The sequence below is a fragment of the Aquila chrysaetos genome, chromosome 7 (assembly GCF_900496995.4).
Source record: "Aquila chrysaetos chrysaetos chromosome 7, bAquChr1.4, whole genome shotgun sequence".
In the NCBI taxonomy this organism is placed as follows: domain Eukaryota; kingdom Metazoa; phylum Chordata; class Aves; order Accipitriformes; family Accipitridae; genus Aquila; species Aquila chrysaetos.
In genome coordinates, this window is record NC_044010.1 from 45,734,539 (window position 1) to 45,756,467 (window position 21,929).

Below are 21,929 nucleotides of genomic sequence, written 5' to 3' on the forward strand. Positions count from 1 at the left end.
CTGGGAGAGGTAAATTACTAACATAAATAAGATTTTATTTAAAAGTTTTGAAGGTATGAATGGCAACACATAATTGAAAACACCCCCCATCCCCCCAAAAGCTACATGCAGGGTATCAACACAGATAAAGCTCTTCGTTTCCATTAGACCAAAGTGGCATGTCGTTTCTTCCGGATCACCTTTTAGCTGCTCCCCAAAATTCAAACTATTTGAAACTTCTGGATGACTGAAATCATAATGTCGTAGAACATTTCAAGCTGGAAGGGACCCATAAATGATTCAGTAGATGGGATTAGAGAAAAACAACAACAAGAAAAAAACCCCAAAGGGTAACTACCTTAATAGTTCCTCCCCTGTATTTCTAAAGCAGGGATAAACTATGATGCTACAGCCTTTACTTGGAACGTTTCCCTTATCCCACACCCTCCTCTGACCCGCTCCCCCCACCGCCAGTTCGCATGCCCACACACCACTCGGGTCTGCCAGCACGTCTGGCAACACGATGAACCAGACACGTCCCTTTTAAACATAGATTGCTTTTTTCTCCATTCATTGCAGCAGCGCAGCTGAAGTGAGATCAGTTCCCCCATCTCTCTTTAACGTCTCTCCTTGCTCGTTTTTAACCTAATCGGTTTGCCACATGGCCGCAGGAGAGCTAGCTGCAACTCTCACGGCAGAGGAGCTAATGCAGGGTGAGAACGAAGAAGTGGGAGTGTAGAGGAGATGGCTGGGACCATTTACACGGCACAGCTACCAGAAGAAATGCCTTCACAGCAACCCCTTCACACAAGCTGTAGTGTTGAGGGAACTAGGTTGATTAGATTTTTGAAAACACTCCATTCAATCAAGAAAGTCTGAAATATTTTTGATCTTTGAGAAGTTATGGCTAATTACATTTTCATACATCTCTGCATATTCATGTGCATTTGCAGCACATCTAGAAATAGAAGTTGAGAGAGACAGGGACAAGGGGGACTATACCTTCTAGTCTCAGCAAACCTAGTAGTTAGGTCTGTCTTGTGAGCAAGCTTTTAAAATAGTTCTAGCATGCCCCACAGACTAAAGATACACGCTACATAAGAAAGGCTTTGGCAGCTGTTCAACTCTTTAGATTTAGCCCAAGAGAACCACCAATCTCATTATTAGGCATAAAACTTCCAAAAGTTGTCAATGTTTTCATGCATCCAGGCTAAGCAGTCAGCAACTTCAAAAAGGCTAGGACTTTTCAGTTTTAATGAGGCCGTCTCTTTCTCTACTTACCTGGAAGAGCACTAAATTCCTCTTACCTAGTTTATTGTCTTCCCAGTCACTCACATTTGAAGTATCACCATTTATTTTTACTTCTTTTTTAGGCTGAAGGTGTTCCAGGAAGGCGTTCCTGCAGCTTGCACGTGGTCCTCCAGAAGAATCCAGGTGACCAGTGTCCCCTGTCTCACCCATCCCCTACCAGCAGGGAAGCCACGGACAGGCTGTGGGCTGCAGAATTCCCTTGGGGCGAGAACAGCGGTCTACCCACAGCCACCGATCTCATTTTTGTCCTTCTCCCTGTCCTGCAGCTTTGTCTCCTGTGTCTGTGCAATTCACCTGGCACTCCTAGAAGGAGGGCTTCTGGGTGAGCGCTGCACCTCACATCTGAGTCAGCCCAGTATATCCAGTGCTCCCAGTCCGCTCTGGCCTTACTGCCCGGCTACAAACAGCTCCCACAGGAAGCCTGCCACACAACACAGCAAAAGGGCCGAAGGCACACACGTAAGTTAGGACAGACAGGCACAGCAACTTCCCCATTCTACACCCTGATGGCTTTAGATTGTACTCAGAAGGAAGCTCTCCACATCTCACATACGGTCTGGGCTCTACACCAGCTGTAAGGCACCTCTACGTTAAGGCAAGCTAATTTTTCTCAGATCATCAAGGGGGAGGTGCTGGGATGTCACGCTACCATCTGATGGTTTGCGCTATTAGACATGCAAGTGACAGCCTGGACAGTTTGATGCAAAAGTCAGTGTATGTGACAGGACGAGCAAGTGGTTTGGTACCTCTAAGTCTGCTGCTGCACCCACCACCTGCTAGCCCCATCTCCCACGCACTGTAAGGTTTTGGGCTAGCTTGGGTCAGCCTTCTGCTTTTGAGGTACCTCCAGCAGTTCCTAGCTCACACCCCGTAGCGTCTGGGACAACAAAAAACATGCGTAATGAAAACACAGCATGCCACCTATCTCATCATGCTTCCAGTTACGACAAGCATTTAACCCTCTTCTCTCCTTCCTTTCTACTTTCTCCATTTCTACCTCTGAAGCTCAAGTTCACTAAAATATATGAACACTGTATGAACTTCTTCACATCCTTCCACCATTCCCACTCCACATGTCTAACCCCTTGCTTCCTAAAACAGCCCACATTTTAAAAAGGCACTTCTATGTTACTCAATGCTATTATTGATTACTCCTGCACTCCTTTGCTACTCCTCTCACTTTTTCCTTCAGCATCTCCTTTAATGATTCCAACTACTCCTCTTTTCTCTGTGGGCAAGCTTTGTCAACTTCCTCTTACTACCCTCAGGCAACATCATCCACAGGCTCCTATTTAACATAATTAACATATGAAATTGAATACTCTACTTCTCACTTGTCCCCTTGCCTTGGTCCCTCCAGCAAGCTGTCAACACCTCAAACTCTAAACAGTGCAAATAAAGAAGCAAGAGATACTTATCTTCCCTGTCATGCATGTAGGCAACTCTAAAATTACTCTTTATCCTATCCTCAAAGTCTGTGAGACTTTTTCCCCCCCTCAAAAAGTTAAGCCTTCCCCCTTCTTCCCAACTCCCAAGCCCATTGCTACCACTGTACTTAGGACAGATGTAAATACTTCTTTCCAGTTAGCTGGAATTTATGTAAATCTCTCTACAATCTCTTTCAGAAGTCACATCCTTCTTTCATTGTCTGATGTTATTAATCTTTCTGAATCACACCCCAGAGTAACAACTTCTTCAATGTGCCTGTCCTGTTCATGCCCTTCTCCCTCTTCCTTAAACTTCCGTGCCAAAGCTTGCATCATTCTTAATGTCTCACTTGTTTCTCCTAAGCCTGTTTTCTCTATGCCACGCAATGAGCCACACTGCCACCCAAAGCCAACTTGCCACTTCAGCAGAAAAACTAAAACTTACACTTAGACCTCCAAAGAATTCACATCTACAGTACTCTACAGAAAATTAACTCTTTTGAGGCAAAGATCACTGAAGCTTCAAGTGATCCTCCCCACAAACATCAGTGTGCTGTTCCATACTACAGAGTATCTTATCTGAGCATGTATTATATGAAAAATAACTGAATTTATTAATCTGAGATAGAAAATACTCTCACTAAAAGGACCATTAAGTACCATTATGTTTGTTAGATGACAACGAAAAGAAAAAAAGAGGTACAATGGTAAGCATCATACCCATCAATTCTGTCATTTTAACACTGAATCCACCATGTATTTAACAATTCAGAGACACAAGTAATAATAGTGTACCTTTATTTTAACACGTGCACTGCACTGATGCAGTAGATACAACGCCAGCAGTCTTGTCTTTGCACAAACTACTATCAATCAAGTTTTTAGATACTTAGATCACATTTCTAGGTGGAAGCAGCATTTAGTGCAAAGAATAATTAAGAAAACACTAATGTTAACCATATCTTGGGAACTGTTTGCATACTTGGTGCAGCAATCATAGGTTATTTCCCAACTGGCTTTAAACACAGAAAACTGATCAGCTATAGCTGTTGCATTTGAAAATTCTAACAGAAACAAACTTGTTTTCCTTTTAAAAAAAATCTACACTACAGCAACAAATAAATAAAGACTGACAGTGTGTATATATTTGCTCAGAATCAATTCAGCAACTTAAAAAAATATAATGTTCAGTGTTTGCTGAATTGTTTTATACTGCATCTATCACTTTAAAAAAACTACATTAAAAAAAAGTTTAAAGAAAAAATAATTCCTCCAACTCTCTTTATACTTTATCAGTTGAAAAAGGAAAGATTTGCAAGCACCGCTGCCTCTCACCTATCGGTATGTAATTCAGGTCCCCTGGTTATTCCAGGAACTGATTACAGAGAATCCCTGCACACCCAACATCTCTGTACTCAGGCAGCCTTGTGCAGCGATGCTAAAGAAAAGTGCTAGCCATGGTACAGCAAGCCAGCAAGCATATTAAGTCATCTTCCAGTTCAAAAGTTTCTTTGCTAAAAAAAAACAACCACCCCCACTTGTTGTGACTGATTTCTACATCTATCAAGCTCATTCAGGAACATATATGCTGTAAGCCCCGTCCCAGTGAATGCCTGTGTGCTTAATTTCACCTACGTGAGTAATCACACTAAGAATCAATGGGAATATTCATGCTTGCAAAGTTAAGAATACACATAACTGTTTATAGGACATCTGCATTCATTTGCAGCTATACAATATACTGATTGCAGTCCTGTATCATAAATGAAGGGTCACTACCAGGTTATAGGCAATAATAAAGGTCTTTTCTGGGTTGTATACAACAGAGCTAAAACACTCAGGGAAATGCAAGACACTTTTTTCTCCTCCTGTTTAGAGGGAGGCTCTGCTCTTTGGGAGTATTTAGGGATGCACAAGCTGCAGGCCATGGAAGAACTGTGCCCCGTGTATATTAAGGAATTAACATTAACTGCAATAATTTAAAGTAAGACTGAAGAATACTTCTATTGGCTCTCCAAACTGAAAGCATTTTAACAGCACAACTGTACGATACAAAAATAATTACACACCAAAACAGGAAATTTTTTGCAAGTTCTCCAGTATCACTCTGGAATTCTACACAGGCTACTCAGATTTCATGAACAGTTTATATATGTGGGACACAGCAAAATTCTTCTTTATGTACGATTTAAGAATACAGATCTTAGGAGTGCTTTTTTTTTGTTTTGTTTTCATTAACAGTATCTTGGCAGGGGGGATCAACTCCCTCCAATAAAACTAAGAAAGTGTTGATACTAGGTATTGAAGGAAAAAAACATCATTATGGTTCAGGATTAGAGCGTTTAGGGAAATAGTGCACTTTTTATTCTACCTTGGAAATGTACAGAAATGCACAGAATGGTTATAATCCTTCCTACCTCCTTTCAAGTGGGATCTTTTAAACACTGAAAGCAAAGTTTTAGTCAATACATAGCACATTCTTACAAAAATATAACTTTTCAGACAACATGAGAAACAGTTAAAGAAAAATGCTTTATCTTTCAGAACAAAACTACAATGCAACCTAGCTTCCACTGATTTTTACACTTCAAGTGAATCTAGTTCAGCAAGAGCCCCACACAACATGGTCTATCCATGGCAATGCAACCAGGACTTACCCTACTGAAATATACATACTTGCCTCAAAACATTCCATACTGGTGCACATGAATCTAGATACAGCCACATTTCTTTGCCCTCTAAAGTGACCTTTCCTTCTTTAAGAACCTAGTGCTTCCCATAAGGTTGAGGAGTGTATGCCCACAAGAACCTCATTACACTCAGTTTCTTACACTGTGGTGGGATGGAAAACCAGCTTGAATTTTCATGCTGATAGAGTTCAAAGTGCCTCTATAACCTACTGCTAAATCTGCATCAAAATCCAAATAATCAATGGGGCAGCAGCTAAAGAATCCCATTAGGTGAAAGGTCAAAGATTCTTCTCCTGCAGAGATTACAGCAATGATGAATGAAACTACAGTAAGTTTTCTTCCCTTTGCAATGAAGGATTTGGGGTATCCTTTCAGAATTTTTTTTTTTTCTTCTTAACTTATGCCTTTTTCTATATGGAAGCACTGCGGTGTTCATCTAAAAAAAAAAATCAAACAAGAACCCTCCATCCTTAAAAAGCACCATAGATAAAAACTGGTGGAAAACCAAAAAAAAAAAGAACCCAAACAAACTCCATGGACCACCCTTCAGGGATGAAATGCTAAAGATGTCTTTTTTAATCAATCAGTTTGTGAAGATCTACAAAAAAATAAAAAGGATCACATTCTAAAGGTTCAGTGCATTCAGCAGCTATACAGTTTTGCTGCTTATTCATTTTAAGTTGACTTTCAAAAATAACACCCTAGCTCATCAAAATATACATTTTCCATTTGCTTTTAAATTAAAATAATAATAAAAAACATTTAAAGAATTCACAATCAATAGCATGACTAAGCTTCAGGATCATCTACAGCATATAATTTAAAGGTTCAAGATGCCAATATGCAGCATGTGGCAGGCCTATATGCTCCATGCAGCATGTACATGTAGGATAATCTCAAATAATCTTGATGTTCAGATGTCAGTTTGTTTCTTCCAAATAGTGTAGAATACCCATCTGGAGAAAATAAGCAGTTAAGGAAAAAGATTGCAAAGTTTGTAGTACCCCATTAAAATGGAAGTAGTTCTTTTCACTTAGATTTCAATTGTGAAAACTTCTGATAGCTCATAAAGATGGGGCAGGTAAAAAACTCAAGAGTGAAATCTCCCCGAATCCTCTTTTTGACTCAGCAGTTTAAAAGAGAATCCCATTTCCACTAAAACTGAAATCCTTTGCAAACCCATGTTTTTTAATTCCTGCTGCAGACTTTCAGGTGGTACATTTATTTGCACTGCAACCACTGAACAAACTACAGAAATACTTTGGGAAGAGTGATCAAAACTTCAATCATGAGTTCACCAGGTTGGGACCCCTCTTGCTCATCTTCTCAAATGTAAAGTAGAAAGCTTGAATAGGAAAGAGACATCCAGCTACCTAATCTGTGAATCCCTAACACAGACACAATCAGACACAGAATTAATACTGAGACATTCAGTAGCTGAACACTAGGTGTCCAGGTATCTTACTAGGCAAAGATTTAAATGTCTACTGCCTCTTAGCTGCCTCAACAGGGGTTCTGTTGAACACTCACTTAACAGATGCATCTAAATTTTGCTGGGCTTTTCTCTAATAGCTTCTGCAGTGTTTGCCTTAGGTATCCAACCACTTTTCAGAAAGCAGACCTTTATGTCAACCCAGACCGAGCTAGAAACAAAACACAGAACAACTGGCAGCTGTATCAGTGCTCTTTTTACTGTTCCTCTGGGGGAGATGGACCCAGCTTCAGCAGAGTCATACAGAAGCTATGCTCACACCACAGCTCTCTGAGGTACTCCTGGCAGGACAGACAACTGATCCTCAAGAGCTCTCTTGCCATGCAGGGCACACGAGAGAGGTCAGAGCTATGTAATTCCACCTGCTTCCAGAGAAGCAGATGGGAGAATGAGACATGAACATCACCTGTAGAGCTACAGCAACAGCTGCAGAGTAAGGCATAGACTTCTGGGATTTATAACTTAGTAAAACCACATAAAGATATATGCTCTTCTGTTTATACAGCAAGGTCACACATGCTCCAGATGGGAGCCTCCATGTTCACCATAAGGTCCTGGTGGAGACCTCAGAGATACATATGCTTTCCTTAAAGCAGAGAGCTGGCTTTTATGTCAACAGCTACTTGAATTTCAGATGACCCCCACAGCAACAGTGGTAAACACCACAATTTCAAGTAACAATTACACACAGTAACAATTCTTGAAGTAGGCAAAACAAGTAACAATAAAAAGTGATAAGCCAGCTTAGTACTTCGGCTGCATTCAGTGTACCCACATGGGTAACTTTTGGTCAGACTATAAAAACGAACATTTGCGTAAGTGAAGATTTGTTCAATGGCTCAAGAGATTTCAGGCACTTAAACGAGTATCAAAGTGTGTCGCATTCTTCAGAAAAAAATAAAACCCTAATTTTTGATTACTTGTCACAATTCTACTGTAAACTAATCGCGCCTCTCAGTCATCTGTGAAACAGCATTTAGGTATAGCTTTCCATTCAGAAACATACTCCTGCTTGGAAATCTTTAAGTTTCAAGAAAGGCAATAACCTGTACCTCAAATGCAAGTAGAGGGCTATCAGAAGTCCAAGGCCAAATTAAAACTTAAGAGTCATCAAGATGACTTCTCCGCTAACATTCCTGTATCTGTACCACTATATCATTGTTAATTCATTCAGAAAAAGCAAACTAATGAAGCCTGCCCCATTTCTCTAACAATTGTTCTCTTTCAAGCATCATGACCTGTATTTAATGGCCAGTTTTAATAAATCTATTGCTAAATATATTTCATATATGTTAGCTTACCAGAAACATTTAAATCTATTTTTTAAAGGAATAAAGTAGCATTTGCTACTCAATTAATTTAGAAACATTTTGGACACTTCCAAATAAACAATGCAGTAAGTATTTAGAAGACTTTCTGAGGATGCATACTTCAAATCACATACATGTTGCATTAAGGCCTGGCAGTTGTAAAGTCAAAAATAACTTAACCAGTTTCTCTGAAATTGTAAGCTACAAGGGCAAATATCTTCATATCCTCTTTCACGCTTTCTTTTTTGTCTTGAAAATGTTAAGATCAAATCTGAGTTTCACTGGAGAGCTGACAACAATGAGAAACAGGAGCAGCTTGTTACAGTCAGTATGGAGTCCAGAACTGCAGACTACAGCACTAAACAATATCAAGATTAGAAACACAGAAGGGAGGCAAAATGAACACACAGAACAGAAGATATGCTGTGGCAGAGTTTCACATGCTTAACATATTATGAATAAGCAGATCCTGGAAAGATCTTTCCTGTCGAGAGGGACACAGCCACAGCAAGTATTACCCTGCAGAAACATTTCCTGGGAGATGACACAAAAGTGGTAAACACTCAAGGCACACGAGCCAGGAGAACCACCCTATAGCAGATCAAAATGCCCCTCTAGAGCTAATGGCTTGAAGCTGAAACTTCGAGCTCCTTGTATAACTTGCCTGCCACCCTCAAAATGAAGATATTCTGAAGGATTATTTTTAGGAATGGGATGTTGCTGAGAAATGTGTATACCCCTCCACTTGGAATATTTTTTCAGTAACACTAACATGTAATGATTGTTAGGAATCTCTTTCTTTTCCATTAAAAATCCAGTCTGAGCTATATGTTCAAGAATAGATCTATCAGAGAATATTTAAAGATCTAGATCATGCTAATTTGTATGAAGTCAGTTTGGGACTTTTTGTGAAAGAAAAAAAAAAGAAAAAAGATACAGCCTTGCCAGAACTCCCAGGCAGCATTACCCTCATCATACAGTTTATCCTATATCACAAACAATAGTTGGAAACAGTCAAAAACATTAACAAAAACATAGCCTGATCTTGAAAGGTGCTGAGCATTTCACCAGCTGTGAATTTATGGTGCCTTTAAAAAATAATTCCTGCAATTATCCTCAAAATAAAACTGCAGTAGTTCATTTACTATGTAAAAACATTAACAGTGTTTAAATTAGAACTGCCTTCTTGCACTTGAGTTCACTACCTCCAAGCAATCTAGGCTTGCCTGATTTATTAATACACACTCCCCACTCTTTTTCAGTCTTTAAGGATACAATTCCATGTAGGAGGGAACGCACACAGTTTCTTTTGAAAACTCCACAGGACAATAAAGCCTGCTAAGCTGTTCTTCATACAGAGTCAAGGCATCGGTCAGATTGATACAGTTTCCCTGAAGGAAAAAAAGAAAAGTCCCAGTTACAATCAAACAAATAAGCAAAACTGCAGATGAATATACACATTTTGACATTAATGCAAGGCTCCCACATACTTCAGAACCAGATACATGCTTTCTTAATATTTAATATTTACAAGGCAAATACTGAACAGCTTGTCTTCATTCTGCCTACAGCAAACAATTTGTACCTTTTCAAGAAAGGGTAAGTATGGGGGGATTATCTATCTTCTCATTAGCAGAAGCAACCATTACATTAGGGCTTCCAGTTAAAACAGACCACCATGTGTTGTTTACCTATAACATCTACTCAATAACCATTTTCTTTATGATTGCTTAAATATATTAGTAAACGGTATTACAACATCCAGATTTTCTCAATTATTTAACATTGCCTAGGTCTTACAACATTTAAATGCACTATAAAAAAACCCTATAACATTCACTTTAAACAGATTCTTCCACAGAGCAATATGATAAAATAAATCAGATTATACAGAAGTTCTGTGACTGCAGGCTACATTGTCTTGAGTTTGTGTATAATGCTTCTGAAAAAGTGATTCCTACAATACTTTTTCTTGGACCCGTGTCTTATCTAAGAATATTAGTAGTATCCTTTTCTAAACAAAATAAAAATCAGTGCTTAGATGATTTTTCTCTAACAGTGCAACTAGGAAATATCAGACATTGAATTCACAGCATTCATTCCCAAACAAGTATTACCCAAACAAATCATTCTTGGAATACAAACACATCTCAAGGATTATAAATGGTGAGGAATTAAAAAAAAAAATAAAACACAACTCCTAATTACAAGCACAACCTTGTCCACAGTTAAGTATTAACAAGCAGAAGTTACTGCAACATATATCTGGGATGCCCATATAGAGAAAGCTCTAATTAGAAAAGTGACTATCCATATTTGTAATGGGTTTGAAGATCTAGTGATAACAGTTGAGACCCCAGAACACCAGACTGAACAACACAAACTACCCAAAACAATAAAAGTCAGTTGTCAAGTTTAATAAAAAAACCCTTCTTGTCAAGTTTCTTGCCTTTCTTGCTTACCTGAGTAGGCTAGCTGATACTTTACAACCTTAAATATTAAATACAGTGATCTTAAGAGTGAGGCAAATACAAGTTATTTGGATGCTAATTTAAAATGGAGTGAAGTTGAATATAATCATCACTGCATGGTCTACAAATTACTCAGCTTTTGTTTGCCAGGTACGAAACACTGAATAAAGACCCACCAAATATGAATGTACTGTTGCTGTGGCACAGCACAGAGACAAGACATTCTGCGATTCTGGTCAAGGGGGAGATGATGTTAATGGTCCTTGGCACGCTGACAGCCAGATAAGTTCATTTATGATCTTCTACCTCCACCGCTTTCATGAGGAACCTTCAGCTCAACCTATAGAGGCCCCAGTCATGATGCCCAACCATACTGCACGCTACACACGAACAGCAAGTTACATCATGACGACAAATCTACCCTGACCACACAGCATGTGCATATCTGGTCATACGTGGGGCAGGATGAGACATCTTCAGGAGATGTGTGTCCCTATCCTTCCCTAATGGTTGGATTTAATAGCTTATAGTATAAATGCCTTTTACATTGACCTAGCACAAAGCCTACTTTCTGTTTCTGATTTCTAATCAGCAGAAACAGAAGCATTAACTAGCATTTCTCCAGAGTTACTTTCAACGTAAAAATCATCAGCTTTCCCACACATTTTACCACTTCTAGTGGAGGGATGTTTACCACAGAAGACAAAAGACAACAAACAACAAAGGGAACTCTCATGTTAATGAATACACAGTTCCTAATAACCTAGCATACAAGCCAAAGTCCCACAAAATGATGGCAAAAGACCCGAGGCACAGAAGTTTGCTATTTATCTCTGGTCACAGGAACATCAGTCTCAATAACAGGAAGATATGCATTAGACAGAAAAAGGTCTAGTTAAATAAAAAAAAGCCAACAGAAGAATCAGTCATTTACTAATACAGCCAGCTTCTTGGTTTGTACATGACTTTCTGTTCATGACTGGACAGGCCAAAAGCCTTCCAGCATAAGCACTTCCGAGCAGAGTACTGCTTTTCATCTTTAAAGGCCCTGAAATTTGCAAGAAAGAAACAAGAACAAGAAAGCCTAAAGCAACAGACTCCACCTATGGAATGGCAGTATCTTCCCTCTGTTCTAAATGACTTCTGGAAATGTTTGTGCACACACACACATAATTTGGGGTTTTTTGGGGGTTTTTTGGGTTTTGGTTTTTTTTTTTTTTCCAATTACTGAATGAGTTATCTTGCCCCTTCCTGCCCTTAGATAATGTGTGTAACATCTGACTGTGAAAGAATGCAGATGGTTCAACTAAGAAAAAAGAGCTAGATCTAATTAAAAGCTATAGCTCTTTTACAGTCACAGCTTATTGAATATTTTAAGACCTCTAACTTGAAACAAAGGTCAAGTTCTATCAGAGCCCAGGAACAAAGGATTTATTCAGCACTTCCAAAATGTCTGCACTACCTATGTTTCACACATGTGCGTTGCTCTGCTAGCATTGTGAAGCTTTGCACTCCAGCAGAACGGTCTTTAAGAAAGCTGAGTTTTACTGTTTAACTTCTGCTTTTCGGTGCTCCCAGATTTTTAAAAATGGCATTAAAATAATTAAGCACACACAGATGCAACTGAAAGTTAATTTTCGCAAAGCAAGGAACTAAGATGAGTTTGACCAACAAATAATACCTGTGCTCTTAAAAACAATGTACAACAGGCAGAGGCTGAAACAAGCAGAGATCTTATTTGAAATCAGTATGTCTAAACAGCCCCATCTACATTACTTTTTCCATGTAACAACATCAGATGATAACTAGAAACAAAGTCTATAATGCACATTCTGACTTTGGGATTTAAACTTTTTTTTTCCTACTTTTTATTGGTAGGATTTTTTTCCACAACTTATTTAAAACATTTTTATTTCCAGAGGAAGTGAAGAGATACTTCATCCTACTGTTCTTCCTCTGAATTTTTTGAAGCATGCTCAATGAATTTTTTCCATTGTGCTCAAGTTTTCACAAGTGAAAAAGAAAACCTCAACTTAAAAAATCCTATACACAGCATCTTTTAAAAAAAACCATATACTTGAAAGCTCTTTCAAAAGAACTTGCATAAAACATATGTTTGATTATCATTTTGATCATATTCCATGAACAAACTTATACTTGTTTATTTGGTAAAGGAAGATGGCATACTTTATATTGAATGTATCATATTTGATTTGAGGTATCAGAAAACAAAAGAGGTTTGTAAAAAGGTAAGAGACAAACACTAACTGAGCACAACTGCACAAAGCACAACAACAGACTACTGTAGTACTTGTTTAGTAACCTGTTATTATCCAGGGGACTGTAGCGGTTATTTGGTTCAGCCACCCTTTACCAAACATTTAATTTTGTTTCAACACATCAGACTGAATGCAAAAGAAAACTAAAACACAACCTGTGTGTAATTTCAGTCATAAATAGAAAACACTGCTAGGTAATTTATGGAGCATACCACTATTACAGAGGAAGTTTAATAGGATACACAATGAGATGAAAGTATCCACAGTTTCCCAGCCTGTCACTTCAGTATTTCATCCCTTCTCCTTTCTCCAGCAACAGACAAATCACTGCAGACAGTGTGGAAAACAAATTACAGGAGCAACAAGACATGCCAATAACCAATTTTTACTTTTCAAACTCACAACTCCCCGATCTCCAAATCAAGACATTACCTAAAGGCTCACATCCCACCTGGCTGTTCTATTAACCTCTGCTTCTGGAGACACACCACAGGATTTTATAGTTCTGCACAGTTACAGGGGTTTTGTAATTATTTGGCTTTACTCAACAAAAAGCTAAGAATTCAAAAAAAATCTAATCTACAAAACTTAGATGAACTTACTTCAATAAAGAGAAAAGTTATTGAAAAAAAAAATCACTAACACCCTTTTGTAAGTGACCAGCTTTATCAACTAGAGACAACAGTGTTGATAACAATGTCAATCACACTTAAGTGTTCTTGTATTGCTAAAATATGACACAGGGAACCAAGCCCAGAATGCAATACAGCGATCAGTCTAATAACCCATGTTCATCTAACTCCCCCCTGCCTAATGAAAATAGTTATGTGGTAGAGCAACACATTTTTTGTTCTGAACAGCCACCATATACTCAAACAATAACTAATACTGAACAGTGTTTAATAAGGTTTAAAGCTGATGACTCACCAATTATAATTTTTCAAAAGGGAAATAAGCAAAATCAGACTTTTTTCTCCCCCACTGTTCAGTCAACTTTCAACACATACAAAAACCCTACTAAACTCCTCCGCCCACCCCCCCTTACTTAATCTTTGTTCCATGTCAAACAATTTGACAGATAAGAAATGGGGGAAATGCTGAAAATTTTTTTCTCTCCTTAACAAGCATCTCTCTGACACAAAAGTATTTGAGGTAGTTTTAAACTTTGAAATTAACAGATCTATATTTATGAGACCTTGTTTAATACTGACAATTCCTGAAATGTTTCACAGCCTTTGCATTCTGAGTCTGCTCAGTGCTTGCACACACTTTGACAGCTCATGCCCATCTCCCAACACCAATTCTTCTGGGCTTTTGTAAGGCATACACTCTGTAATACCACGGGTTTAGTTTTCAGGTTTCTAGAGCACAATGCACAACAAATTTAAATAACAAATACAGTTCCGGGCAGACAATAAAAAAAACATTCCTTAAATTAAGTATTAAAAAAAGAATTTAAGTTAACCCTGTAAGTTCCAGTTAACTTTACCTACCTATAAAGGGGATGTGTCCATCAACTGGTTATAGGCTGAATTTAGGCTACTATGTTTCCTCCAACCTTAGAAAGTAAATTAGTGACTTGAAAGCAGATGGAAGGGTCTCTTTCCATACTTGCCCATTTCTTACACATGTCATTCTTACATGTCTTACACTACATGTCATTGCTACTGGACATCCTTGTCTGACACAGAATACTAGAGAAGTTTATTTTAAATTTAACATGGTTTTCTATTTTTGTTTTGTAATAACAAGTGCTGGAGTTGAACATAGCCAAGGTTGGGGTTTTTTTTGTCCTCCCTCACTTCAGAGTGACTAAGAAACAACAAGATACATAGAGCATGAAACACCTAGCATCAGAGCTACATTTGAGTTGTGGGTGACAGGGATAGCTTTTGAGGAGATAATGGAGGCAAACCTGACTGAAGGTATCTCCACTGGCCAAATAATCAATTAATTTAAAACTGAACTCAGTAACGCAAGGAAGTGAAATGTCTGCCCTTAGAGACTCACAGACTGCCAAGAAATCACACAGGCTCACACAGGGACACGCATCCGTTCTTCCAGACTCCCTTCACATTCACAGTCAAGGAGAACCCTGCTCTGTCTTTGGAAGTGCTAATTAGAAAACCCACACAGCAGCCAAAAAAAGGAGGGTAACTATGGAGCAACATCACGGTGGTCTGGACATTTAGAGGGCAGGGCCACACTGTATTAGAGAGCAGCCAGGAAGCAACAGCTTGGTGAAGGGCCACAAGTGTGTGTGGGAGACATCTGATCCCTTGCACCAGTGGTTACTGCTGTTTACTGGAACCCAAACCTGTGAGTGGTCCGAGACTGTTTCTATCCTGCCTGGGTTGCATGACCCAGACTAGGAAGGAGTAAATTCCTGTTCAGAGGTATTTTTAAAGGTTCCACTTCATAAACAGACTGAAAATGATAGCCTGCTCAACCTCAAAGAATTAGATTAGCAGAGCAAAAATTTAGCACAGAAAAAAGGCTTTTTCATAGCAACACATAATCCACTGACAGAGACAACCTTACAATCAGTCTCTGCATCCTACAGAGCACAGTTTCACAGCTATTGGGACAATCCTCACGTGCTACTTGGAAGGCACAGGATGGTGATGGTTCAGACAAACAACCACAAACATATCACAGTAGTATCTACAAGTACACATACTCCAACAAAGTTGAAAAAAGTCACTTGGGCAATCTAAAAATCATACTGGCTTTTAGAAGGTCCAATAGCATAAAAACACTTAACATGTTCAGAAACAAGTCACTGGGAAGGTCCCTTAGAGATGAAACCAGACCTTGGGATATGCCAAGTTCTCACGTCCTCACTGACTCCCACTTCTCTCCCCTGCGGTGGCTGGGAACCTGCCCCTGTAACTGGCTACCCCTGGAGAAGGCAACACCGAGCACCTCGCGGACCTGGACCCATATTGCATCACTAAACACTGCAAAGCACCAGCTTCAGGAGAAGGAAGAACAGAAATATAGCAAGCCATATGACCCTTAAGCATCAGAATAGTGGGATACATTCAACAATAAGTTTTCGCAAACAAGCCCTAAGCCTTAAGCTTACAGACAGGGCTGCAAGTTTGGTAGGCTAAGGGCCCTAAAGCTCACCTCTCTGTCCAGCTCCTACGTAGCCTGCAAGATTCTCAATATGGATGACGCAGCTGAAAAAGCAATGACATGAAAAGCAAGGCTGCTACTCATGCAAGTAAGCTTTTATTCTGATTGCAATTACTATTTGTGGAGGCATAGAACAAGTATGGAGGCATTTTTTCCCCCCAATACACTTAAGCACAGACTTACAGCAGCAGAGAATGAGATCCATGAACTGCCCTTTCTATCTTTCCAGAGTTGAAATAAGCAAAAAGTCCCTCCTTCATCCTAAAATTGGCCACATCATTTCTTGCATGCCCTGGGAATACGAATAAGTAGTCTGAAAAACCTTTTACAGGAAGAATCTCTCTAGAAATGTTGATAAACTGCTAGGCAATATTAGTTACCAGTCTCCACCAAGTGGTGAAAGGATATTCTGCATTAGCATTTGGAGACTACTTTGAGGATCACCACAGCATCCTGAGGGAACAACCAGGTGTGTTAGGGTAGCATGCAAAAAAAATTCTTTTGATAGTCTCAGATAAATTATATCTATCTAGAATTAGACAGCTCTAGACCCTGCCTGCTGACAATTCATGTGCTGAAAAGAACATTTTCCAAAACTTGTGCAGAGCTCAATGAAGAGGTGATGAGCATTTCCATTTATTTTTCCCAGCAGTGGCATTTAAAGAGTCAGGCAGCAATACAGTATGTGAAAGACTGGCATTCTGTGAAAAGAACTCCACTTTCGGGTAAAGCATTTCTTGAGCACTGAAATAAATGACATTCTAACAAGATGCACAAGGTAACCCCTGCAAGCAGAACTATCAGGGGACAGGCTACAAACAATAGAGGACAGAAGTTTCAAACATTAGTACAACATAATGCCAAGGCAGAAGAAGCAACTATAGATACTGGCCAGTAGCCAACAGGACAGTGACCTTTTTGCAGCATCTTTCCTGAGACATTTCCTCATCATAGCAAAGGTCAGGCTCTAACAAATAGGTGGACAATCCCTCAGTCACTTTTCTTGATGATATTTAACATATTTTATGTTTCTGAGAACTAAAGAATTTCAAGAAAGCCAGACGGGACTGGGGGGCACACAAAATCCTGGATTTTAAAAACAAAACTGCCTTAAAAGGCATGTGATTCCTTCAGCATGTAAAGCACAGCCTGCTACCTAAGGTAAGCATCCTGGAAGCAGACACTTGGAACAAAAGTAACTTAAATTTCCAACATTAATACACAGAGCTAAAACATCCTGGCATTTAACAGCTAGCACATCAGAGCATTCAAAACCATTTATGAGTTCCCAGCGTGTGACTAAGCTCAGCTACCAAAGTTTGTAGTGGTCACATTTGAACTTCTGCCCATAGTCTAACTCAATCCTTTGGATATCCAGCTTCAATTAGTTTAAATCAAAACCTAATCTAAAGAAAGTTATAGGCAGCTGATTTTATTTAAAGGACCCCTAAAAGTCTGTTCTTCCTAAGATCAGACTGCTGAATTTTCTGAGGGTTTTTCTGTTTGGTGAGGGTTTTTTTTGTTTGGTTGGTTTGGGTTTTTTTGTTGTTGTTTTTGGTTTTTTTAAATCAGGCCCAACTGGGAAGAGGCAAGAAGGACCATCAAATGGGTTGGGTAGTGTATCAGTAGATATATCAGAAGCTCTGATAGCTGTTTGCCCCAATAGCTGTTTGCCCCAATATTAATTTTCCTTTTTCCAACACCCTCAGGAAGATGAAGTTGCCAGAGTACATTGCTCCTCTACTCCAGCCCTTTCACTGGCTACCAGTTAGCCGCAAGTCCAAATTCAAGCCACGTCAATTTTAATTTTGTTTCTGCCCCATCCTGCCATGTCCCACCTTGTTGCTTGTGAACTGTGAAACTGATATTGCAGTTTCACAACGGCTTAAACCCACCAGGGCCAGTTCAGTGCTGCTGTCCTTTCTTCCTGTGCAAGCAGAGATGCTGGAGAGCCAAGCTCTCTCCTCCTCCCATGAGGACAGGGCAGGCAGCAGGGCTGTACCAGGCTCAACCTCTAGTGGTTTCAGCTGACACAAAACCACCTCCCCATAACCTGGCCGCAGCACAGCCATCGCTCCAGCTTTCAGCACAAGCTTCTTCCCAGAGACTTTCTGCAAAGTCTGACAGATACTTGTCCACAGACATATTTACATACATTCCAATAAAGTAACATACACAGTGAGACTAGCTGACAAGTATGACAACTGCAACACAAATGCTTGCTCTGTCCAAAAGATGTAGTGTCCTCTCAATATCAGTCATAAGTATTTCCACTATTAACAAAATAGAAAAGCCATTGAGATTTACAGTGTGATGCAGCCGTATTAGTCATATCTTACATTTCAACCATAAGATAATTTATCTTGCCCACACAACCACAGCATTTTAAAATGAAGCAGCACATTAAAGTTGCCAAAAACCTCATTCTGCGAGTTTTGCATTTCTTTATAAACCTGTCCAATTTTACAGTAAACCAGTTCCTTTACACATCTCCGAAACTCCATGCTGATAGGAACAGAGTTCAAATGCATAATTTTAGCTAGGTTATTTCAGAGCTTAACAAGGTTATTCCAAAATGCTGTACTTAAATGCTCCACACATCAGAAGACTAGTTAAAGTATGGGCATGACAAAAGAAATACAACTTCAGAGACTTATACTTCACTAAACCATCTGCTGGGTCTTGTCATGTTTTTGTACAATTGCATGCAGCTTTGTGGCATTCCAAATTCAGGATGAAAGCTATAACACAATTATATAATTATATTATCCATGAGGTGGCTATACTGTAGCATGTATACAAATCTTAAATTATTTATTTTTAAATAGAGTTGCAGTAAAAACTTCATACACAAGGACAAAATCTTATTTATGACTGTATAAGATACTTCACAAAATACCAAGCATTGTAACAAACATTAAAATGTTCAAAACCTGTTTTGAAAAAGCCAAACCAGTGACTTGCACTAGGAGTGGATAGCAAGCAAAAGAGAGTATTTACTCCCAAATGACTAATTTTCTCATCCCATTGCACCCATGTAAAATTCTTACACCTTTATGGATGATAAATTTTTATGTCTTACACTCTACAACTGGAGACACTAGCTTAAAAAACCATGTATGTGCTTATAAAGTACATCTGTTCTGCTTTTCCAAGAACTGCTTACAGCTAAAATATTCTGTAGTACACCTAGCTGATTCTTGAAATTATGCTTTTAATTGCAAAGACACAATCACTACAAACTCAGCTGAAATAATGAAAAAACACAAGTCAGTTAGCAAAGCCCAAATTCCATGCAAAAATCCCTAAGTGAGTCATTAAAAGGAGAAAACCAGCTTGTTAGCAGATTTTTAGTTGGTTGGTTTGGTTTAGTCCCCTTTTTTACCTGAAAAATGCAGATCGCAATACATATACAGCAATACTTTTTTACATCCAGATATCATACCTGTGTGAAGTATTTTCCATCTTGTTTCAGGACTTTCATTGAGAGGTCAAGAATCAATCGCAGAAATTCCCATGTGGAATCTGCATGTAGAGTATGATTTAAAAACAGAACAGTACATTACTGGCTTGTTCACTGTTACATATTCAAGACTTGCAGCATATCTACTGTTTAAGAAGTAGCTATCCTACACCTTTAAAAAAACCCACAACAACAAACTAACAAGCTAAAAACCACACAACCCATACATAATGGCAATGATGGTGGAAGTATCTGTTTTTCTTCACAGCAATTTTCCAGACTTTTCCAAGAAATTATAGAGTGGGGAAAAATTTACTGGCATGTGAACTCCCCAAATACTTTCTCATAAATTACGTGAGTTGATATTATTCTGGAATAAGAGCACAGTTTAAAAAGAGCCCTAGACACTGGCTAATTTTTTCTAACATATAAGAAAAATTCTAAAAGAACAGATGTGTTACTATCATTCTTTGCCTCTCAGATTTGCTATTAAAAAGGCAAGATCAAAGTATTTTTGTTGCAAACTGCCAACTACCATGCAGCGGTGGGGCAGAAGTTTGGAAAATCCTCAGAAGTTTAGGAAAATAAATTAGAAGATTAACCTTCTTCTGGAGATGTGGAGATTGGAACAGCCGTCAGATCATTAATTACATAATCAAACATCCTTCCTTCTTTGGCATACCTCTTCAGTACAGGAATACAGTCTTCAATCAGAACCTGTAAGAACGAAATACTCCTCAATAATCCTCTAAATTCGCTGAAACTGACCAGGTAAAAGGAACAAAAGCAGATTCACAGGAATTAAGAGGAGGTGAAAAGTACAAAATTAAATATACACTTAATTTTAGGCTCCTTTTTCAACTTTTTACATCGTATAAGAAGGAGGAACAGTTGTAGGAATTATGACAATGAAGGCACTACAGGACCGAATTTCCTAGCTGTCACTGACTGCCACGTAACCACTGTGCTACCTACCAAGCAGTAACAACAGTTAGCAGTCCACCAACATATGAGTAAAGTAATGTATGAGTAAAGTATGAAGGGCCACTGACTCATGCAACATAGCATGTTACTTCTGTTAATTTTTTGCATGCTTTTAGTTCACACCTGTAAAACAGCATCTGTGAGAGCCTTAAGGAGCAGTAATGAAAACAGAAAGAAAAGGTTTCCAGTGAAGATGTCAGATTACACCTGGGCTAGTCTGCAAGCTCTGTCAGATGCAGCACAAAGACCTTAACTGCAGGGATGCATGAATTTATTTTAATAATATTTTTTTTAAATTTTTAATATCCTAGCAGTGTAAGAGTTTTTGCCTGCAAGTTAAAAAGAATTTTAGAATGTGTATTACAAATTCAGATATTCTCAACAGTACAGGACAACTGAAATACACATTTCTTCTATCTTTTCATCAATTTAAGGAATGATGTTTAACACTGCATCCTTACTGCTATTTCCTCTTTATTTGTAGGCTACAGCAATAAACATTCTCCTATTTCACATTCCTTAAAAGCTATATATAATTATTTTTAGAAGAGCTTGAAGAGGGAGAGTTAAAATATTTTGACACTAATATATACTTCCAACACAAATCCCACTGCCAGCTATTAAAATTTAGAAGTGTCATAAAAAAGGAAAAAATCCTTCCCAAAATTAAGAAAAATCAGAAGACTTTTCCCCAAAACTTTGCCATTGCAGTCTACCAGGCTGGGGTATAATTGTATTTGAAATATTACTTCTAATCAAAGAAAAACAAAAAGTTACCTGATAGCACTCTCCTTTCAGATTGTCTAAGACATCTCCGCATGTTTTACGCATGTATTTTTTACACCCGTCGATCACCATTTGGTCAATGTTTGAAGCTGGTTAAGGCATTCTACATTCCAGAAATAATACAGGTAACAGTTTCTATTTCTTCAGAAAGAAATTCTCAAAAAGGTGACATTCACAAAAGAATAGTAAGACATGTATGTCTGTATACATATTGCAATAGCCATTTGCCTTCAGATTCAGTTAGAGGTTTAGGAAGTGTTTATTTTTGGTTTAAACCAGTATTTCTGGTACCTTAGGTTACCGTTACTATGAAAGCTTGAAATGTGAACAATAGGAAGGTGTATTTAAAAACCCCATAAAGCTAAACTAGGTTAAGACTTTAACCTACATTTTTAAAACAACTGTTTTTACTTTCTAACAAGGGGATCCCAAAACCTAGGATGATCAATATTTCATATAGCTAACAGTGGTTTAACTACAAACTATCTGAACTACAAAATGTTGAAAACTTGATTTGTATCAGTATTTTTAAAACAGGCCAAGAGTTGGTCATTCTGCCACCAACACAATTCACTAAGTCCTGACATTCCTATTGA

General features: G+C 38.6%; 1 protein-coding gene across 2 annotated transcripts in view; it reads right to left on the reverse strand.

The window, feature by feature from the left end:
• Positions 1 to 3,498: 3,498 nt before the first annotated feature.
• Positions 3,499 to 21,929, reverse strand: part of SMS (spermine synthase) — a 50,704-nt gene continuing 32,273 nt past the window's right edge. For both annotated transcript variants that reach the window (XM_030020129.1, XM_030020130.2), the window contains exons 7-11: positions 21,325 to 21,414; positions 20,166 to 20,280; positions 19,546 to 19,625; positions 9,485 to 9,600; positions 3,499 to 6,363 (exon numbers count right to left, since the gene is read on the reverse strand). In XM_030020129.1, coding sequence (XP_029875989.1) covers positions 6,321 to 6,363; positions 9,485 to 9,600; positions 19,546 to 19,625; positions 20,166 to 20,280; positions 21,325 to 21,414 — 444 coding nt within the window. In that variant the 3' untranslated portion in view covers positions 3,499 to 6,320. The remainder of the gene's footprint in view (positions 6,364 to 9,484; positions 9,601 to 19,545; positions 19,626 to 20,165; positions 20,281 to 21,324; positions 21,415 to 21,929) is intronic.